The sequence below is a fragment of the Salmo salar genome, chromosome ssa29, assembly GCF_905237065.1.
Source record: "Salmo salar chromosome ssa29, Ssal_v3.1, whole genome shotgun sequence".
Taxonomy (NCBI): domain Eukaryota; kingdom Metazoa; phylum Chordata; class Actinopteri; order Salmoniformes; family Salmonidae; genus Salmo; species Salmo salar.
Genome location: NC_059470.1, coordinates 26,093,894 through 26,112,500, shown reverse-complemented (window position 1 = coordinate 26,112,500; position 18,607 = coordinate 26,093,894). Strand labels below are relative to the sequence as shown.

General features: G+C 43.5%; 2 protein-coding genes across 4 annotated transcripts in view; one reads left to right on the top strand and one right to left on the bottom strand.

The window, feature by feature from the left end:
* The window catches only part of LOC106590454 (PAN2-PAN3 deadenylation complex subunit pan3), a 43,652-nt gene extending 39,813 nt beyond the window's left edge, over nucleotides 1–3,839 (top strand). For 2 of the 3 annotated variants that reach the window (XM_045710714.1, XM_045710713.1), the window contains one exon: nucleotides 706–3,839. In XM_045710714.1, coding sequence (XP_045566670.1) covers nucleotides 706–846 — 141 coding nt within the window. In that variant the 3' untranslated portion in view covers nucleotides 847–3,839. The remainder of the gene's footprint in view (nucleotides 1–705) is intronic. The other variant, XM_045710712.1, reaches the window with a different exon arrangement.
* Nucleotides 3,840–4,434: 595 nt separating this feature from the next.
* Nucleotides 4,435–18,607, bottom strand: part of LOC106591469 (vascular endothelial growth factor receptor 1) — a 141,676-nt gene continuing 127,503 nt past the window's right edge. The window contains exons 18-29 of the mRNA XM_045710816.1: nucleotides 17,851–17,955; nucleotides 12,927–13,126; nucleotides 12,165–12,213; nucleotides 9,022–9,110; nucleotides 8,711–8,833; nucleotides 8,411–8,522; nucleotides 8,142–8,241; nucleotides 7,957–8,062; nucleotides 7,788–7,891; nucleotides 7,621–7,696; nucleotides 5,635–5,720; nucleotides 4,435–5,544 (exon numbers count right to left, since the gene is read on the bottom strand). Of these exons, the coding sequence (XP_045566772.1) occupies nucleotides 5,376–5,544; nucleotides 5,635–5,720; nucleotides 7,621–7,696; nucleotides 7,788–7,891; nucleotides 7,957–8,062; nucleotides 8,142–8,241; nucleotides 8,411–8,522; nucleotides 8,711–8,833; nucleotides 9,022–9,110; nucleotides 12,165–12,213; nucleotides 12,927–13,126; nucleotides 17,851–17,955 (1,319 nt within the window). The 3' untranslated portion in view covers nucleotides 4,435–5,375. The remainder of the gene's footprint in view (nucleotides 5,545–5,634; nucleotides 5,721–7,620; nucleotides 7,697–7,787; nucleotides 7,892–7,956; nucleotides 8,063–8,141; nucleotides 8,242–8,410; nucleotides 8,523–8,710; nucleotides 8,834–9,021; nucleotides 9,111–12,164; nucleotides 12,214–12,926; nucleotides 13,127–17,850; nucleotides 17,956–18,607) is intronic.

Genomic DNA, 18,607 nt, shown 5'->3' with positions numbered 1-18,607 from the left:
TCTCTCTCTCTCCCTGCCTCTCTCTCTCTCTCCTGCCCCTCTCTCTCCCTGCCCCCTCTCTCTCTCTCTCTCCTGCCCCCTCTCTCTCTCTCCTGCCCCTCTCTCTCGCTCTCTCTCTCTCCCTGCCCCTCTCTCTCTCCCTGCCCCTCTCTCTCCCCTGCCCCTCTCTCTCTCTCTCCCTGCCCCTCTCTCTCTCTCCCTGCCCTCTCTCTCTCTCTCCCTGCCTCTCTCTCTCTCTCTCTCTCTCTCTCTCCCTGCCCCTCTCTCTCTCTCCCTGCCCTCTCTCTCTCCCTGCCCTCTCTCTCTCCCTGCCCCTCTCTCTCTCTCTCTCTCTCTCTCCCTGCCTCTCTCTCTCTCTCTCCTCGCCTCTCTCTCTCTCTCTCCTCGCCTCTCTCTCTCTCTCTCTCTCTCTCTCTCTCTCTCTCTCTCTCTCTCTCTCTCTCTCTCTCTGCCCTCTCTCTCTCTCTCTGCCTCTCTCTCTCTGCCCCTCTCTCTCTCCTCTCTCTCTCTCTCTCTCTGCCCCTCTCTCTCTCTCTCTGCCTCTCTCTCTCTGCCCCTCTCTCTCTGCCTCTCTCTCTCTCTCCCTGCGTCTCTCTCTCTCTCTCTCCCTGCGTCTCTCTCTCTGCCTCTCTCTCTGTGAACCACCTGTCTATTCCAGTATGTCTTGTTGTTCAGCTGTCTACCAGTACTCTCCTCTCTGTGTAGCTGGACGCGGGCGTGCCTGAGAAGATCAGCTTAGTGTCTCGGGATGAGAAGAGTGTTCTGGTGGTGACCTACTCGGACCTGAAGCGCTGCTTCGACAGTACCTTTCAGGAGCTGCAGCAGGCCGCTGCTGGACCGCTGTAGCGCCCCCCACAGGCAGCGGGTTGGGACTGCCTGAACCGTACAGCACATTATTGCACTACAGCGGAGGACCAGGCGCATATTGATGACATCTTCAGTGTGGCGAGAGAGAGGCAAAAGGGGTGGGACTTGCTGGACCTCAGTCACATACACTGTCTTGGCAACCAGGAAGGCTTTTCTAAAGCTGTTTTTTTTAATTTTTCCTAAAATCCTGCAGCTGCGATGACAAGTAATGGACAAAAACGGAAGCTGTAAAGTTTAGGAACGCTTCATTTTTTTTAGACTTGGGAACAAAAACGGATTCTAAAAAATAAAACGACCACGTGGGATTTAACTTTTTCCTGCTTTTATTTGTAATTTTTTTATAGATTTTTGTTTTTTCCTCTGTGGAGGATGGACTAAGATGTTTTACTTTTTAATGAATGTGAGTGGCCTACAGGCTGCACCTACCGAGAGTGGTGAACACACACACACACACACACACACAGACTGAGTACCTAATATAAAATCAGGCTTTATTTTTACTGTGTGTCTTCCTGCTGGAGACCACACCCCTTCATACCAACGCACTAAGAGACGGGACAGACCACTGGACGCTTTCAAAGGGGGTGGTTAGGGAACCCATTCCTGAAATGGACCGGTCCACCTCAGCCTCCTTGCTTGTCGGTTCCCACTCAAAAGGACAAACCACTGAGTTTTTGGGTAGAGTGCTGGGTTGGGGACTCACAGACCATTGGTCAATTCAATGCCTTGATGTGGAGGTCAAGGGTCATGCAACATTGAGGTCATGTGTTAGGTGGGCTATTGGGTCAAACTGTGGTTTCTGTTGGCACTGAGGTAGGGTTTTGTCTATAAGGGATACATTTTTTGGCCAAATTGACTTCGTAGCAGGTTTAGGATAACTTAATCAGCGGTTTAGGATAACTTAATCAGCGGTTTAGGATAACTTAATCAGCGGTTTAGGAAAAGGGTCGGGGTTAGTTAAAATGCACCAAAAATCTACTTTTTCCATCAATTTGACAAAAGCTGTATCCTATCTAGATATGATCCTGAGGAAGGGGTGTCTTCTCCCTGTTTGTTATATAGCCCAGGGTCATAAAAGCAGCAGGCTATTTTATTGCTTCATGACGGTCACTATTGTGGAAAATGTTGTGACACCAATGAACTCTGTGAGATGGGATATTTAGGACTGGCTCGTCAGTGCTGGGATGAAGCCCATGACTGGGCCAAAACTAGAGAATGGTGCCAGTTCTGCCTCAATGTGGAATGTCCTCCTTTTCTTTGCCTCTTTCTCTCCCTCTTTATCCGCTCCCCTGCTTCCTTCCCCTGAGGCGTCCCTGCCAACCTCTTCATTTGAGAATAAGTGATGCTTTTAAAAAAAAAAAAAGTTTTTAGCTGGTTCCCTTCATTTTGCTCAGCTGTTGTGCAGTGATGCATGATGGGACATGGAAGGGATGGTATTTTTCCCCTCAACACAAACTTTATCCTGTGGACCAATTCCAGCTGGGGTGGGGACGGAGGGGCAAGGAATGGGACAAAGTGGTTAGTAAGAAGAGCTTTTAAGATCTGTTTTTATTTGACAATTTAAAAAAAAATCATGTGAGACAAAATGTGCTCGACACACCGAGCAGCGAAAACCAGTAATTTAACCTCTGACCTTTCCCAGTGGTCACCTGGGATTTTCCCCCTGAAGTGCGCACTTATTCAATCCCTCTCATGGTTTTAAAAAGAATGGATTGGCGTGAGAGACGATGGAAACTGCTTATACCAATCCAATGATTTTAATTTCACAAGGGGTAGTGAAGGAGTTTACTCTTCAGGAAGAAAAATATAGAATTTGGGAGAGGGTGGGTAAGATTGGTGGGCAGTGGCTGATGCATTCAGAAGCAAGGGTCTATTCAGAAGGGTGAAACGTTCAAAGCGTTTTAGATATAAATGTATTGTGTGTGTATATATCATAGACTTCAAGTCACATGAGATGAGGTGTCTGTTCTATACATCACTGTTCTATGTGTAACATATTGGACGTTCCACCCCATTGAATAGACCTGTTGAATGGTTTGGAATTCTCTCAGGATGACGGACAGCTGGAGGGGCCCGATGACTGAATGTGTTTGGCCGTCATTGGTCGCCCTTTATCCAGTCAGATGGATGTGGACTGGACTATAAATGGGGGTAGGTGGAGATACTGTGGGGGAATTCATGAGATGATAGATGGCCCTAAGCATAGATTTAGCATCGGTTTACTCTGTCCAACCTTACCTGACCTACTTGGGGATGTCAACATATCTGACCCCATGTCAGTGACTAGGGGCATCTACTCCATGAGGCGACATGGGAGTTGCCCCATAGCACAGATCTAGGATCCGTTTACTCTACACCTAGCCTATCCTGAACCATTTAGGAGTTGAAGAGTAAAACTGACTGTAGATCAGTACTTAGGGGCCACTTGATCTAAAACCTGCTCGGAGTTAGAATCATGTGCTGTTTTCGGTGAAATGATGGAGACAGAAAACGTATTTGGTGAATGTGGTGCTTAGAACCCTAAATTGAAACGGATCACATGCATCCACCCTATCACTGTCCCGCATCCACCCTATCACTGTCCCGCATCCACCCTATCACTGTCCCGCATCCACCCTATCACTGTCCCGCATCCACCCTATCACTGTCCCCAATCCACCCTATCACTGTCCCCAATCCACCCTATCACTGTCCCCAATCCACCCTATCACTGTCCCCAATCCACCCTATCACTGTCCCCAATCCACCCTATCACTGTCCCCAATCCACCCTATCACTGTCCCCAATCCACCCTATCACTGTCCCCAATCCACCCTATCACTGTCCCCAATCCACCCTATCACTGTCCCCCATCCCCAGCAACTCCGACACACGCGCCGCTCTTCCCCCCCCCACTCCGACACACGCGCCGCTCTTCCCCCCCCCACTCCGACACACGCGCCGCTCTTCCCCCACACTCCGACACACGCGCCGCTCTTCCCCCCACTCCGACACACGCGCCGCTCTTCCCCCCACTCAGACACAGCGCCGCTCTTCTCCCCCCACTCCGACACACGCGCCGCTTCTTCCCCCCACTCCGACACACGCGCCGCTCTTCCCCCACTCCGACACACGCGCGCTCTTCCCCCCGCCCCCACTCCGACACACGCGCTCTCTCCCCCCCACACTCCGACACACGCGCCGCTCTTCCCCCCACTCCGACACACGCGCCGCTTCTTCCCCCCACTCCGACACACGCGCCGCTCTTCCCCCCACTCCGACACACGCGCCTCTCTCTCCCCCCCACTCCGACACACGCGCCTCTCTCCCCCCCCCACACGCGCCTCTCTCCCCCCACACACTCCGACACGCGCGCCTCTCTCCCCCCACACGCGCCCCTCCCCCCATTCCGACAGACGCCTCTCCTACAAACATCTACAATCACCATCTTAGCATGTTGTTTTGCCCATCTTGTGTTCATTGTCTCAATTTTTGCAATATTGTGTGTACAGCAGTATTTTAATAAAATATACCAAACACTGTGTTGTCTTAGTGTCATGCATGTGAAGACCAGAGGATTATCTTTAGTCAGTGTGGTAACGCTTCTTTACTTCAACATTTTTAAATGTGTTTTGAGTACATAGAATACATACATACTTGTGTCAGTCAGGGCAAATGGCTGTGGCTATTAAACATGTTATACAGTACTTCTCCATAGCTCTGCATCGACTGGTCTAACATTTACTGATTTAATGATCATTGACAGCAGTTGCCTTCCTTGACACAATCTCATGAGGTTAACATATTGTAAATAAATAGGTAACGCTATTTTGTAATGAATAAATTCTTCCAGCATACACGTGTAGGAACATCAGTCAGGTCACTGGAGACCACCGAGGTTCCTCTGAGCTCTATGGTCCGTACCCATATAGAGATAAGCAACTATACTAAAGAGAGTGGTACATGGACATGTATTGTTGCTGCGCGCGATAACACGATCATGGATTTAGCTGCTGTTAGTGGTGGGTGTGGCACCCTACGCAGGCCTCAGTAATTCACATACCTTCCTCCTCTCCCCTGAGGAAGCCACAGCATCAAATGGAAAAATGGACCAGAGACAGAGAAGTGGGTGTTAGAGGGAGGTAGGTAGGGAGAAAGATGGGACAGAGAAGTGGGTGTTAGAGGGAGGTAGGTAGGGAGAAAGATGGGACAGAGAAGTGGGTGTTAGAGGGAGGTAGGTAGGGAGAAAGATGGGACAGAGAAGTGGGTGTTAGAGGGAGGTAGGTAGGGAGAAAGATGGGACAGAGAAGTGGGTGTTAGAGGGAGGTAGGTAGGGAGAAAGATGGGACAGAGAAGTGGGTGTTAGAGGGAGGTAGGTAGGGAGAAAGATGGACCAGAGACAGAGAAGTGGGTGTTAGAGGGAGGAGGTTAGGGTGACGTTTAGATGGAGTGACAGACAAGGGGATGATGGTGTGCTGGGAGGAACCAAGGCAGTTCTAGCCAGAGGGAGAAGTGTGATATGATCGTTGTCAGAGGGAGGGGTAGAGGAAGGCAGAGTTGTAGTCGGGTGGAGAGGAACAGCTCTCCTCGGAGTCACAGTCGCATGGGAGGACAGGCGGCTCGTCGTCATGGAGACCAGTGATGTCATTACACATGCAGGGCACCAGGTTCTCCCTGCACGTACTGATGGTGAAGAACCTGCCAACACACCCCTCAATCATTATCAATACAGAACACAAAATACACTCATTTGTAGTCAATGAGGGGTTGAAGGTCAGAGGTGGTGACCTTGTGAGGCTCTTGGCGCCGCTGGTCCATTTGAGGTGTTTGAGTTCCTCAGAGGGTAGAACCATCCCGCTGTCACCCTGCTCATCCTGAAACACACCAGTTCTACATGTTAGTGTGTGATACACAGCAACACACCAGTTCTACATGTTAGTGTGTGTGATACACAGCAACACACCAGTTCTACATGTTAGTGTGTGATACACAGCAACACACCAGTTCTACATGTTAGTGTGTGTGATACACAGCAACACACCAGTTCTACATGTTAGTGTGTGTGATACACAGCAACACACCAGTTCTACATGTTAGTGTGTGTGATACACAGCAACACACCAGTTCTACATGTTAGTGTGTGATACACAGCAACACACCAGTTCTACATGTTAGTGTGTGATACACAGCAACACACCAGTTCTACATGTTAGTGTGTGATACACAGCAACACACCAGTTCTACATGTTAGTGTGTGGATACACAGCAACACACCAGTTCTACATGTTAGTGTGTGTGATACACAGCAACACACCAGTTCTACATGTTAGTGTGTGATACACAGCAACACACCAGTTCTACATGTTAGTGTGTGTGATACACAGCAACACACCAGTTCTACATGTTAGTGTGTGTGATACACAGCAACACACCAGTTCTACATGTTAGTGTGTGTGATACACAGCAACACACCAGTTCTACATGTTAGTGTGTGTGATACACAGCAACACACCAGTTCTACATGTTAGTGTGTGATACACAGCAACACACCAGTTCTACATGTTAGTGTGTGTGATACACAGCAACACACCAGTTCTACATGTTAGTGTGTGATACACAGCAACACACCAGTTCTACATGTTAGTGTGTGTGATACACAGCAACACATAAGTTCTACATGTTAGTGTGTGTGATACACAGCAACACACCAGTTCTACATGTTAGTGTGTGTGATACACAGCAACACACCATTTCTACATGTTAGTGTGTGTGATACACAGCAACACATCAGTTCTACATGTTAGTGTGTGTGATACACAGCAACACACCAGTTCTACATATTAGTGTGTGTGATACACAGCAACACATCAGTTCTACATGTTAGTGTGTGTGATACACAGCAACACACCAGTTCTACATGTTAGTGTGTGATACACAGCAACACACCAGTTCTACATGTTAGTGTGTGTGATACACAGCAACACACCAGTTCTACATGTTAGTGTGTGATACACAGCAACACATCAGTTCTACATGTTAGTGTGTGTGATACACAGCAACACACCAGTTCTACATGTTAGTGTGTGTGATACACAGCAACACACCATTTCTACATGTTAGTGTGTGTGATACACAGCAACACACCAGTTCTACATGTTAGTGTGTGTGATACACAGCAACACACCAGTTCTACATGTTAGTGTGTGTGATACACAGCAACACACCAGTTCTACATGTTAGTGTGTGTGATACACAGCAACACACCAGTTCTACATGTTAGTGTGTGTGATACACAGCAACACACCAGTTCTACATGTTAGTGTGTGTGATACACAGCAACACACCAGTTCTACATGTTAGTGTGTGTGATGCACAGCAACACACCAGTTCTACATGTTAGTGTGTGTGATACACAGCAACACACCAGTTCTACATGTTAGTGTGTGTGATGCACAGCAACACACCAGTTCTACATGTTAGTGTGTGTGATACACAGCAACACACCAGTTCTACATGTTAGTGTGTGTGATACACAGCAACACACCAGTTCTACATGTTAGTGTGTGTGATACACAGCAACACATCAGTTCTACATGTTAGTGTGTGTGATACACAGCAACACACCAGTTCTACATGTTAGTGTGTGTGATACACAGCAACACATCAGTTCTACATGTTAGTGTGTGTGATACACAGCAACACACCAGACACATCAGTGACAAGCAGTGTGTGGTGTGAGTAAGAATATAAATGTGAATCAGTGTGTGTCCTCACGTCCTGGCTAGGCGGGTCCTTGCTGGGCAGTTCCTCAAAGGTCCTGAGTGTCGCTGTGCTCCTGGTGTTCATGTAGCTGGAACAGAATTAAAACATTATCAGCTACAACCCATTGGACTGTACCAACTGTCATTATTCTCTGTTTATGGGGGTGTTCCTAGCCTTACCCTAGACTGATGAGTCTGTGTGGATGCAGGTCAGTCAGGGAGCTCTCTGTGGAGTCTCTCTCTTCACACAGGAACGTGCCCAGGGGAATGTAGTCCTTCCCATCCTGATCATAGACAAGGTTCAATGCATAGGAAAAAGAGAGAGAGAGAGAGAGTGTGTGTGTGTTACCTGTTGAACCCGTGCCTCCAGCAGGTCTCCCAGTGTTTCCACTAGGCTAGTGAAGGTGGGGCGGTCTGAGGGGTTAGCCTCCCAGCATGCCAGCATGGTGCTGTAACTACAGACAACACACCAGTTATACTCACACCACAGTCTCTCTTCAGTTCTCTCTCCATCAATATATTTCTCTTTCTCACATTTCTGGAGTGCTGTACTCTGGGGATCGCATGCGCGTTCCCTCCTTTAGTTGGTGGCAGAACTCCTCATCTATGTTCAGGCCTGGGTACGGAGAGGCTCCTGTGAGACAGACAGAGAACAAGCCTTGAGTGTTGTCTAGGTGATACAGTAACGGTATGTACTAGTCATAGTATGAGCCACAGAGATCCTATTAAATGTCTAGTATTCTAATTCCTAATTCTATGGGACCAGCAGTATGTGTTCTGTGTAAGTGGATATGAGGACCGACCCAGAGAGAATATCTCCCAGAGCAGAACTCCATAGGACCACACGTCACTCTGGGTCGTGAACACCTTGTCAAAGATGGACTCTGGGGACATCCACTTCAATGGCAGCCTTGCCTGTGGAGAACAAGGGGTCATGGGTCAGAATCAGCTGCCAGCAGAGAGTACAGAGTATCCTGATCCCAGACCTGTTTCAGGTGTCTCGCCAACTTGGCAGGACAGAACAACTACTGTAGATCTGAGAATAGGCTAAGTACAGTGACGTCCCCGTTATGAGGAGGAGATGATTGTGTGTGTAGACTCACGTCTCCCTTGCGGACGTAGTCGAGGTCTTTGTAGAGGTCTCTGGCCAGACCAAAGTCACAGATCTTCACCACTTTATTCTCAGACAGCAGAATGTTCCTGGCAGCCAGGTCACGGTGGATACACTGACATAGAAACACAGAGTGAACACACACACACACACACACATTCAGAATGCACAATTTGGATCTATTGATCGCATCGAGGTGCAAATGAGCCACATATTTTCAAGGTCATATACTGTATGTCTTCTCAGACAGACAGGCAGACAGACAGGCAGACAGACAGGCAGACAGACACAGGGGTATCAGACCTTGCGAGAGGCGAGGAACTCCATGCCTCGAGACACCTGGAAACTGTAGGAGATGAGATCCTCCAGGAACAGAGGAGACTTGGAGACACCTGGAGAGAGAGAGAGACAGAGAGAGGGAGAGAGAGACAGAGAGAGACAGAGAGAGAGAGAGACAGAGATAAAGGGAGAGAGAGACAGAGAAAGGGAGAGACAGAGAGAGAGGGAGAGACAGAGAGAGGGAGACAGAGACAGAGAAAGAGAGAGAGACAGAGATAAAGGGAGAGAGAGACAGAGAAAGGGAGAGAGAGACAGAGAGAGACAGAGAGAGGGAGAGAGAGAGGGAGAGACAGAGATAAAGGGAGAGAGAGACAGAGATAAAGGGAGAGAGAGACAGAGAAATGGAGTGACAGAGAGAGAGGGAGAGGGGTTATGAGGGTGAGGATGGAAAGATAAAAATCTCAACAACAACAAAAATGTGTAAATAAACCTGTTACCCCTCTCCTCTGTTCTCTCTCTCTTACCCCTCTCCTCTGTTCTCTCTCTCTTACCCCTCTCCTCTGTTCTCTCTCTCTTATCCCTCTCCTCTGTTCTCTCTCTCTTATCCCTCTCCTCTGTTCTCTCTCTCTTACCCCTCTCCTCTGTTCTCTCTCTCTTACCCCTCTCCTCTGTTCTCTCTCTCTTATCCCTCTCATCTGTTCTCTCTCTCTTATCCCTCTCCTCTGTTCTCTCTCTCTTACCCCAATCCTCTGTTCTCTCTCTCTTATCCCTCTCCTCTGTTCTCTCTCTCTTATCCCTCTCCTCTGTTCTCTCTCTCTTACCCCTCTCCTCTGTTCTCTCTCTCTTATCCCTCTCTGTTCTCTCTCTCTTACCCCTCTCCTCTGTTCTCTCTCTCTTATCCCTCTCCTCTGTTCTCTCTCTCTTATCCCTCTCTGTTCTCTCTCTCTTACCCCTCTCCTCTGTTCTCTCTCTCTTGTTCTTCTCCTCTGTTCTCTCTCTCTTATCCCTCTCCTCTGTTCTCTCTCTCTTATCCCTCTCCTTTGTTCTCTCTCTCTTGTTCTTCTCCTCTGTTCTCTCTCTCTTACCCCTCTCCTCTGTTCTCTCTCTCTTATCCCTCTCCTCTGTTCTCTCTCTCTTATCCCTCTCCTCTGTTCTCTCTCTCTTATCCCTCTCCTCTGTTCTCTCTCTCTTACCCCTCTCCTCTGTTCTCTCTCTCTTACCCCTCTCCTCTGTTCTCTCTCTCTTATCCCTCTCTGTTCTCTCTCTCTTACCCCTCTCCTCTGTTCTCTCTCTCTTATCCCTCTCCTCTGTTCTCTCTCTCTTATCCCTCTCCTCTGTTCTCTCTCTCTTACCCCTCTCCTCTGTTCTCTCTCTCTTACCCCTCTCCTCTGTTCTCTCTCTCTTATCCCTCTCCTCTGTTCTCTCTCTCTTACCCCTCTCCTCTGTTCTCTCTCTCTTATCCCTCTCCTCTGTTCTCTCTCTCTTATCCCTCTCCTCTGTTCTCTCTCTCTTACCCCTCTCCTCTGTTCTCTCTCTCTTACCCCTCTCCTCTGTTCTCTCTCTCTTATCCCTCTCTGTTCTCTCTCTCTTATCCCTCTCCTCTGTTCTCTCTCTCTTATCCCTCTCCTCTGTTCTCTCTCTCTTACCCCTCTCCTCTGTTCTCTCTCTCTTATCCCTCTCCTCTGTTCTCTCTCTCTTATCCCTCTCTGTTCTCTCTCTCTTACCCCTCTCCTCTGTTCTCTCTCTCTTATCCCTCTCCTCTGTTCTCTCTCTCTTATCCCTCTCCTCTGTTCTCTCTCTCTTACCCCTCTCCTCTGTTCTCTCTCTCTTACCCCTCTCCTCTGTTCTCTCTCTCTTATCCCTCTCTGTTCTCTCTCTCTTATCCCTCTCCTCTGTTCTCTCTCTCTTATCCCTCTCCTCTGTTCTCTCTCTCTTACCCCTCTCCTCTGTTCTCTCTCTCTTACCCCTCTCCTCTGTTCTCTCTCTCTTACCCCTCTCCTCTGTTCTCTCTCTCTTGTTCTTCTCCTCTGTTCTCTCTCTCTTACCCCTCTCCTCTGTTCTCTCTCTCTTATCCCTCTCCTCTGTTCTCTCTCTCTTATCCCTCTCTGTTCTCTCTCTCTTACCCCTCTCCTCTGTTCTCTCTCTCTTGTTCTTCTCCTCTGTTCTCTCTCTCTTACCCCTCTCCTCTGTTCTCTCTCTCTTATCCCTCTCCTCTGTTCTCTCTCTCTTATCCCTCTCTGTTCTCTCTCTCTTACCCCTCTCCTCTGTTCTCTCTCTCTTATCCCTCTCCTCTGTTCTCTCTCTCTTATCCCTCTCCTCTGTTCTCTCTCTCTTATCCCTCTCCTCTGTTCTCTCTCTCTTACCCCTCTCCTCTGTTCTCTCTCTCTTATCCCTCTCCTCTGTTCTCTCTCTCGTATCCCTCTCTGTTCTCTCTCTCTTACCCCTCTCCTCTGTTCTCTCTCTCTTACCCCTCTCCTCTGTTCTCTCTCTCTTACCCCTCTCCTCTGTTCTCTCTCTCTTATCCCTCTCCTCTGTTCTCTCTCTCTTACCCCTCTCCTCTGTTCTCTCTCTCTTACCCCTCTCCTCTGTTCTCTCTCTCTTACCCCTCTCCTCTGTTCTCTCTCTCTTACCCCTCTCCTCTGTTCTCTCTCTCTTGTTCTTCTCCTCTGTTCTCTCTCTCTTACCCCTCTCCTCTGTTCTCTCTCTCTTGTTCTTCTCCTCTGTTCTCTCTCTCTTACCCCTCTCCTCTGTTCTCTCTCTCTTACCCCTCTCCTCTGTTCTCTCTCTCTTGTTCTTCTCCTCTGTTCTCTCTCTCTTACCCCTCTCCTCTGTTCTCTCTCTCTTGTTCTTCTCCTCTGTTCTCTCTCTCTTACCCCTCTCCTCTGTTCTCTCTCTCTTACCCCTCTCCCCTGTTCTCTCTCTCTTACCCCTCTCCTCTGTTCTCTCTCTCTTACCCCTCTCCTCTGTTCTCTCTCTCTTGTTCTTCTCCTCTGTTCTCTCTCTCTTACCACTCTCTGTTCTCTCTCTCTTACCCCTCTCCTCTGTTCTCTCTCTCTTACCCCTCTCCTCTGTTCTCTCTCTCTTACCCCTCTCCTCTGTTCTCTCTCTCTTACCCCTCTCCTCTGTTCTCTCTCTCTTACCCCTCTCCTCTGTTCTCTCTCTCTTACCCCTCTCCTCTGTGCTCTCTCTCTCCTCGAAACACCTCTTCTTCCCATCCTGTCACAGGGAGAGAAAATGAGTTGTGGTTAATGTGGTCAGGTAGTGCTACTGGTCAATATGGATATACTGTATTTATTATATTTAGTGTGTGGACTTACAGTGTGTTTGTTTCTAGTTTACACCACTACACATAAACTATACGACACAAAACACTGCATTACAACTACAACTCAACTATGAGTGTTAACACGAATCACACAGGACTAAATACTCAGAACTACAGATTCTGACAATAAGGAAGAAGTCCCTCTCTCTTATTACAGATAACAGAACATCAATTGATTGCAGAAGTGAGTTGGTGATGTGTTTGATTGCTTGAGGCTCATTCTGTGTATCCGTCAGAGGAAATAAGACTTGAATGTGAGATAAGTATCTTAACGTCTGTAAGTGTGACAATAAGACATTCATGACGCTCATCTCAGCATAAAGATATAGACAGGATGTCAATGGGAACTTGACCTCATTGAGGTCTGTAAGTTAAGGCTTTGTCTGTCTGTCTGTCTGTCTGTCTGTCTGTCTGTCTGTCTGTCTGTCTGTCTGTCTGTCTGTCTGTCTGTCTGTCTGTCTGTCTGTCTGTCTGTCTGTCTGTCTGTCTGTCTGTCTGTCTGTCTGTCTGTCTGTCTGTCTGTCTGCCTGCCTGCCTGCCTGCCTGCCTGCCTGCCTGCCTGCCTGCCTGCCTGTCTGTCTGTCTGGACAGAGGGAGAACTCACCTTGTCGAACAGGAAAACGTCTCTCTTGCTCTTCAGGTAGGTGGATAGGTTTCCATACCTACAGTACTCCACTATCACCATGAGAGGCCCTGCCTTGGTGCAGGCTCCCAGCAGGTTGACCACATTCAGGTGGTGACCGATGTGGTTCAGGATCTTCAGTTCTGTCATCAGAGCCTTGTGGTCACTGGGAGTAGCCCCCTCTGGTGGACAACATACAGCACAGCACATTATAAATACATCACGCTATAAATACGGCACATTATTAATACAGCACATTATAAATTCAGTAAATTATAAATACAGTACATTATAAATACAGCACAGTATAAATACATCACTTTATAAATGCAGTACATTATAAATATATCACATTATAGATACAACACATAAATACATCACATTATAAATACAGCACATTATAAATACAGTAAATTATAAATACAGTACACTATAAATACAGCACATTATAAATCCATCACTTTATAAATACAGCACATTATAAATACAGTACATTATTATTTTTTTTATTTTATTTTATTTCACCTTTATTTAACCAGGTAGGCAAGTTGAGAACAAGTTCTCATTTACAATTGCGACCTGGCCAAGATAAAGCAAAGCAGTTCGACAACATACAAAAACACAGAGTTACACATGGAGTAAAACAACATACAATCAATGATGCAGTAGAAGAAAAAAAAATAAAAAATAAGACTATATACAATGTGAGCAAATGATGTGAGATAAGGGAGGTAAAGGCAAAAAAATGCCATGGTGGCAAAGTAAATAAAGTATAGCAAGAAAAACACTGGAATGGTAGATTTGTAGTTTGAAGAAAGTTCAGAGATAAAATATAAATAATATGGTGCAAAGGAGCAAAATAAATAAAATAAATAAATACAGTAGGGGAAGAGGTAGTAGTTTGGGTTAAATTATAGATGGGCTATGTACAGGTGCAGTGATCTGTGAGCTGCTCTGACAGCTGGTGCTTAAAGCTAGTGAGGGAGATAAGTGTTTCCAGTTTCAGAGATTTTTGTAGTTCGTTCCAGTCATTGGCAGCAGAGAACTGGAAGGAGAGACGACCAAAGGAGGAGTTGGCTTTAGGGGTGACCAGAGAGATATACCTGCTGGAGCGCGTGCTACAGGTGGGTGCTGCTATGGTGACCAGTGAGCGGAGATAAGGGGGGACTTTACCTAGCAGGGTCTTGTAGATGACCTGGAGCCAATGTGTTTGGCGACGATTATGAAGCGAAGGCCAGCCAACGAGAGCGTACAGGTCGCAGTGATGGGTAGTATATGGGGCTTTGGTGACAAAACGGATGGCACTGTGATAGACTGCATCCAGCTTGTTGAGTAGGGTATTGGAAGCTATTTTGTAAATGACATCGCCGAAGTCGAGGATTGGTAGGATGGTCAGTTTTACGAGGGTATGTTTGGCAGCATGAGTGAAGGATGCTTTGTTGCGAAATAGGAAGCCAATTCGAGATTTCACTTTGGATTGGAGATGATTGATGTGAGTCTGGAAGGAGAGTTTACAGTCTAACCAGACACCTAGGTATTTGTAGTTGTCCACAAATTCTAAGTTAGAACCGTCCAGAGAAGTGATGCTGGACAGGCGGGCAGGTGCAGGCAGCGATCGGTTGAAGAGCATGCATTTAGTTTTACTTGTGTTTAGAAGCTGTTGGAGACCACGGAAGGAGAGTTGAATGGCATTGAAGCTCGTCTGGAGGGTTGTTAACACAGTGTCCAAAGAAGGGCCAGAAGTGTACAGAATGGTGTCGTCTGCGTAGAGGTGGATCAGAGATTCACCAGCAGCAAGAGCGACATCATTTATGTATACAGAGAAAAGAGTTGGCCCAAGAATTGAACCCTGTGGTACCCCCATAGAGACTGCCAGAGGTCCAGACAGTAGGCCCTCCAATTTGACACACTGAACTCTGTCAGAGATTTAGTTGGTGAACCAGGCGACGCAATCGTTTGAGAAACCAAGGCTACTGAGTCTGCCGATGAGGATGTGGTGATTAACAGAGTCAAAAGCTTTGTTAAGCTTTATTAATACAGCACATTATAAATACATCACATTATCAATACATCACATCACACTATAAATACAGCACATTATAATTACAGCAGATTATAAATACAGCACATTATAAATACATCACATTATCAATACATCACACTATAAATACAGAATATTATTAATACAGCACATTATAAATACATCACTTTATAAATACATCACATTATAAATACAGTACATTATAAATACATCACATTATCAATACATCACATCACACTATAAATACAGCACATTATTAATACAGCACATTATAAATACATCACTTTATAAAAACAACATTATAAATACAGTACATTATAAACACATCACATTATAAATACAGCACATTCAAAATACATGACATTATAAATACATGACATTATCAATACATCCCATTATATATACATCACGTTATAAATACAGTAAATTATAAATACATCACATTATCAATACATCCCATTATATATACATCACGTTATAAATACAGTAAATTATAAATACATCACACTATAAATACAGCACATTATTAATACAGTACATTATAAATGCACCACATTATAAATACATCACTTTATAAATACAGCACATTATAAATACATCACTCTATAATTACAGCACATTATAAATTCAGTAAATTATAAATACAGTACATTATAAATACAGCACAGTATAAATACATCACTTTATAAATGCAGTACATTATAAATATATCACATTATAGATACAACACATAAATACATCACATTATAAATACAGCACATTATAAATACAGTAAATTATAAATACAGTACACTATAAATACAGCACATTATAAATCCATCACTTTATAAATACAGCACATTATAAATACAGTGCATTATAAATACAGTACATTATAAATACATCACATTATCAATACATCACACTATAAATACAGAATATTATTAATACAGCACATTATAAATACATCACTTTATAAATACATCACATTATAAATACAGTACATTATAAATACATCACATTATAAATACAGTACATTATAAATACATCACATTATCAATACATCACATCACACTATAAATACAGCACATTATTAATACAGCACATTATAAATACATCACTTAATAAAAACAACATTATAAATACAGTACATTATAAATACATCACATTATAAATACAGCACATTCAAAATACATGACATTATAAATACATCACATTATCAATACATCCCATTATATATACATCATGTTATAAATACAGTAAATTATAAATACATCACACTATAAATACAGCACATTATTAATACAGTACATTATAAATGCACCACATTATAAATACATCACTCTATAATTACAGCACATTATTAATACAGCACATTATAAATACAGCACATTATTAATACAGTACAGTATTAATACAGCATATTATAAATACAGCACATTATAAATACAGCACATTATTAATACAGTACATTATTAATACAGCACATTATAAATACAGCACATTATAAATACATCACTCTATAATTACAGCACATTATTAATACAGCACATTATAAATACAGCACATTATTAATACAGTACAGTATTAATATAGCACATTATAAATACAGCACATTATAAATACAGCACATTATAAATACATCACATTATAAATACGGTACATTATAAATACAGCACATTATAAATACAGCACATTATAAATACATCACATTATAAATACAGCACATTATTAATATGGTACATTATAAATACAGCACATTATTAATACAGTATATTATAAATACAGCACATTATAAATACAGCACATTAAAAATACATCACTTTATAAATACAACACATTATAAATACAGCACATTATAAATACATCACTTTATAAATACAGCACATTATAAATACAGCACATTATAAATACATCACTCTATAAATACAGCACATTATTAATACGGTACATTATAAATACAGCACATTATAAATACATCACTTTATAAATACAGCACATTATAAATACATCACTTTATAAATACAGCACATTATAAATACAGTACATTATTAATACGGTACATTATAAATACAGCACATTATAAATACATCACTTTATAAATACAACATATTATAAATACATCACTTTATAAATACAGCACATTATTAATACAGTACATTATTAATACAGCACATTATAAATACAGCACATTATAAATACATCACTCTATAATTACAGCACATTATTAATACAGCACATTATAAATACAGCACATTATTAATACAGTACAGTATTAATACAGCACATTATAAATACAGCACATTATAAATACATCACTCTATAAATACAGCACATTATTAATACAGCACATTATAAATACAGCACATTATTAATACAGTACAGTATTAATACAGCACATTATAAATACAGCACATTATTAATACAGCACATTATTAATACAGTACATTATAAATACAGTACATTATAAATACAGCACATTATAAATACAGCACATTATAAATACAGCACATTATAAATACAGCACATTATTAATACAGTACATTATTAATACAGTACATTATAAATTCAGTACATTATAAATACAGTACATTATAAATTCAGTACATTATAAATACAGTACATTATAAATACAGTACATTATTAATACAGTACATTATAAATTCAGTACATTATTAATACAGTACATCATAAATTCAGTACATTATAAATATAGTACATTATAAATACAGTACATTATTAATACAGTACATTATAAATACAGCACATTATTAATACAGCACATTATGCTGGTAGAGTCATGTTCTATTCTATTCTGAATGGTCATCATTTGTCACGTTGTTAGATAGCATGACTCAGATATAGTGAACATAATGAAGCAGGTACCCTTGAGCATCTTGACAGCCACAGTCCTGCAGCCTGTAGAGTTGTCGATGCCAAAGGCAGACGCCTGCATGACTTTCCCAAAGGCCCCACGGCCCAGAGGTTTCTCTGGAAGGACACAGAGAGATAATTCAAACACAATCTTATTTGTTTCTCAAATGGTGGGGTTGAAACCCAAAGGTGGGTTGTGGTTTAACACTGGGTGGTGGCAGTCTGTCAGAGTCAAGGTTTCTAAAGGCTTCAGGTGGGAACCACCTACAGTGAGGGAAACAAGAATTTGATCCCCTGCTGATTTTATACGTTTGCCCACTGACAAAGAAACGATCAGTCTATAATTTTAATGGTAGGTTTATTTGGACAGTGAGAGACAGAATAACAACAAAAAAATCCAGAAAAACACATGTAAAAAATGTTATAAAATGATTTGCATTTTAATGAGGGAAATAAGTATTTGACCCCTCTACAAAACATGACTTAGTACTTGGTGGCAAAACCCTTGTTGGCAATCACAGAGGTCAGACGTTTCTTGTAGTTCGAACCTTCAGCTCCCTCCACAGATTTTCTATGGGATTAAGGTCTGGAGACTGGCTAGGCCACTCCAGGACCTTAATGTGCTTCTTCTTGAGCCACTCCTTTGTTGCCTTGGCCGTGTGTTTTGGATCATTGTCATGCTGGAATACCCATCCACGACCCATTTTCAATGCCCTGGCTGAGGGAAGGAGGTTCTCAACCAAGATTTGACGGTACATGGCCCCGTCCA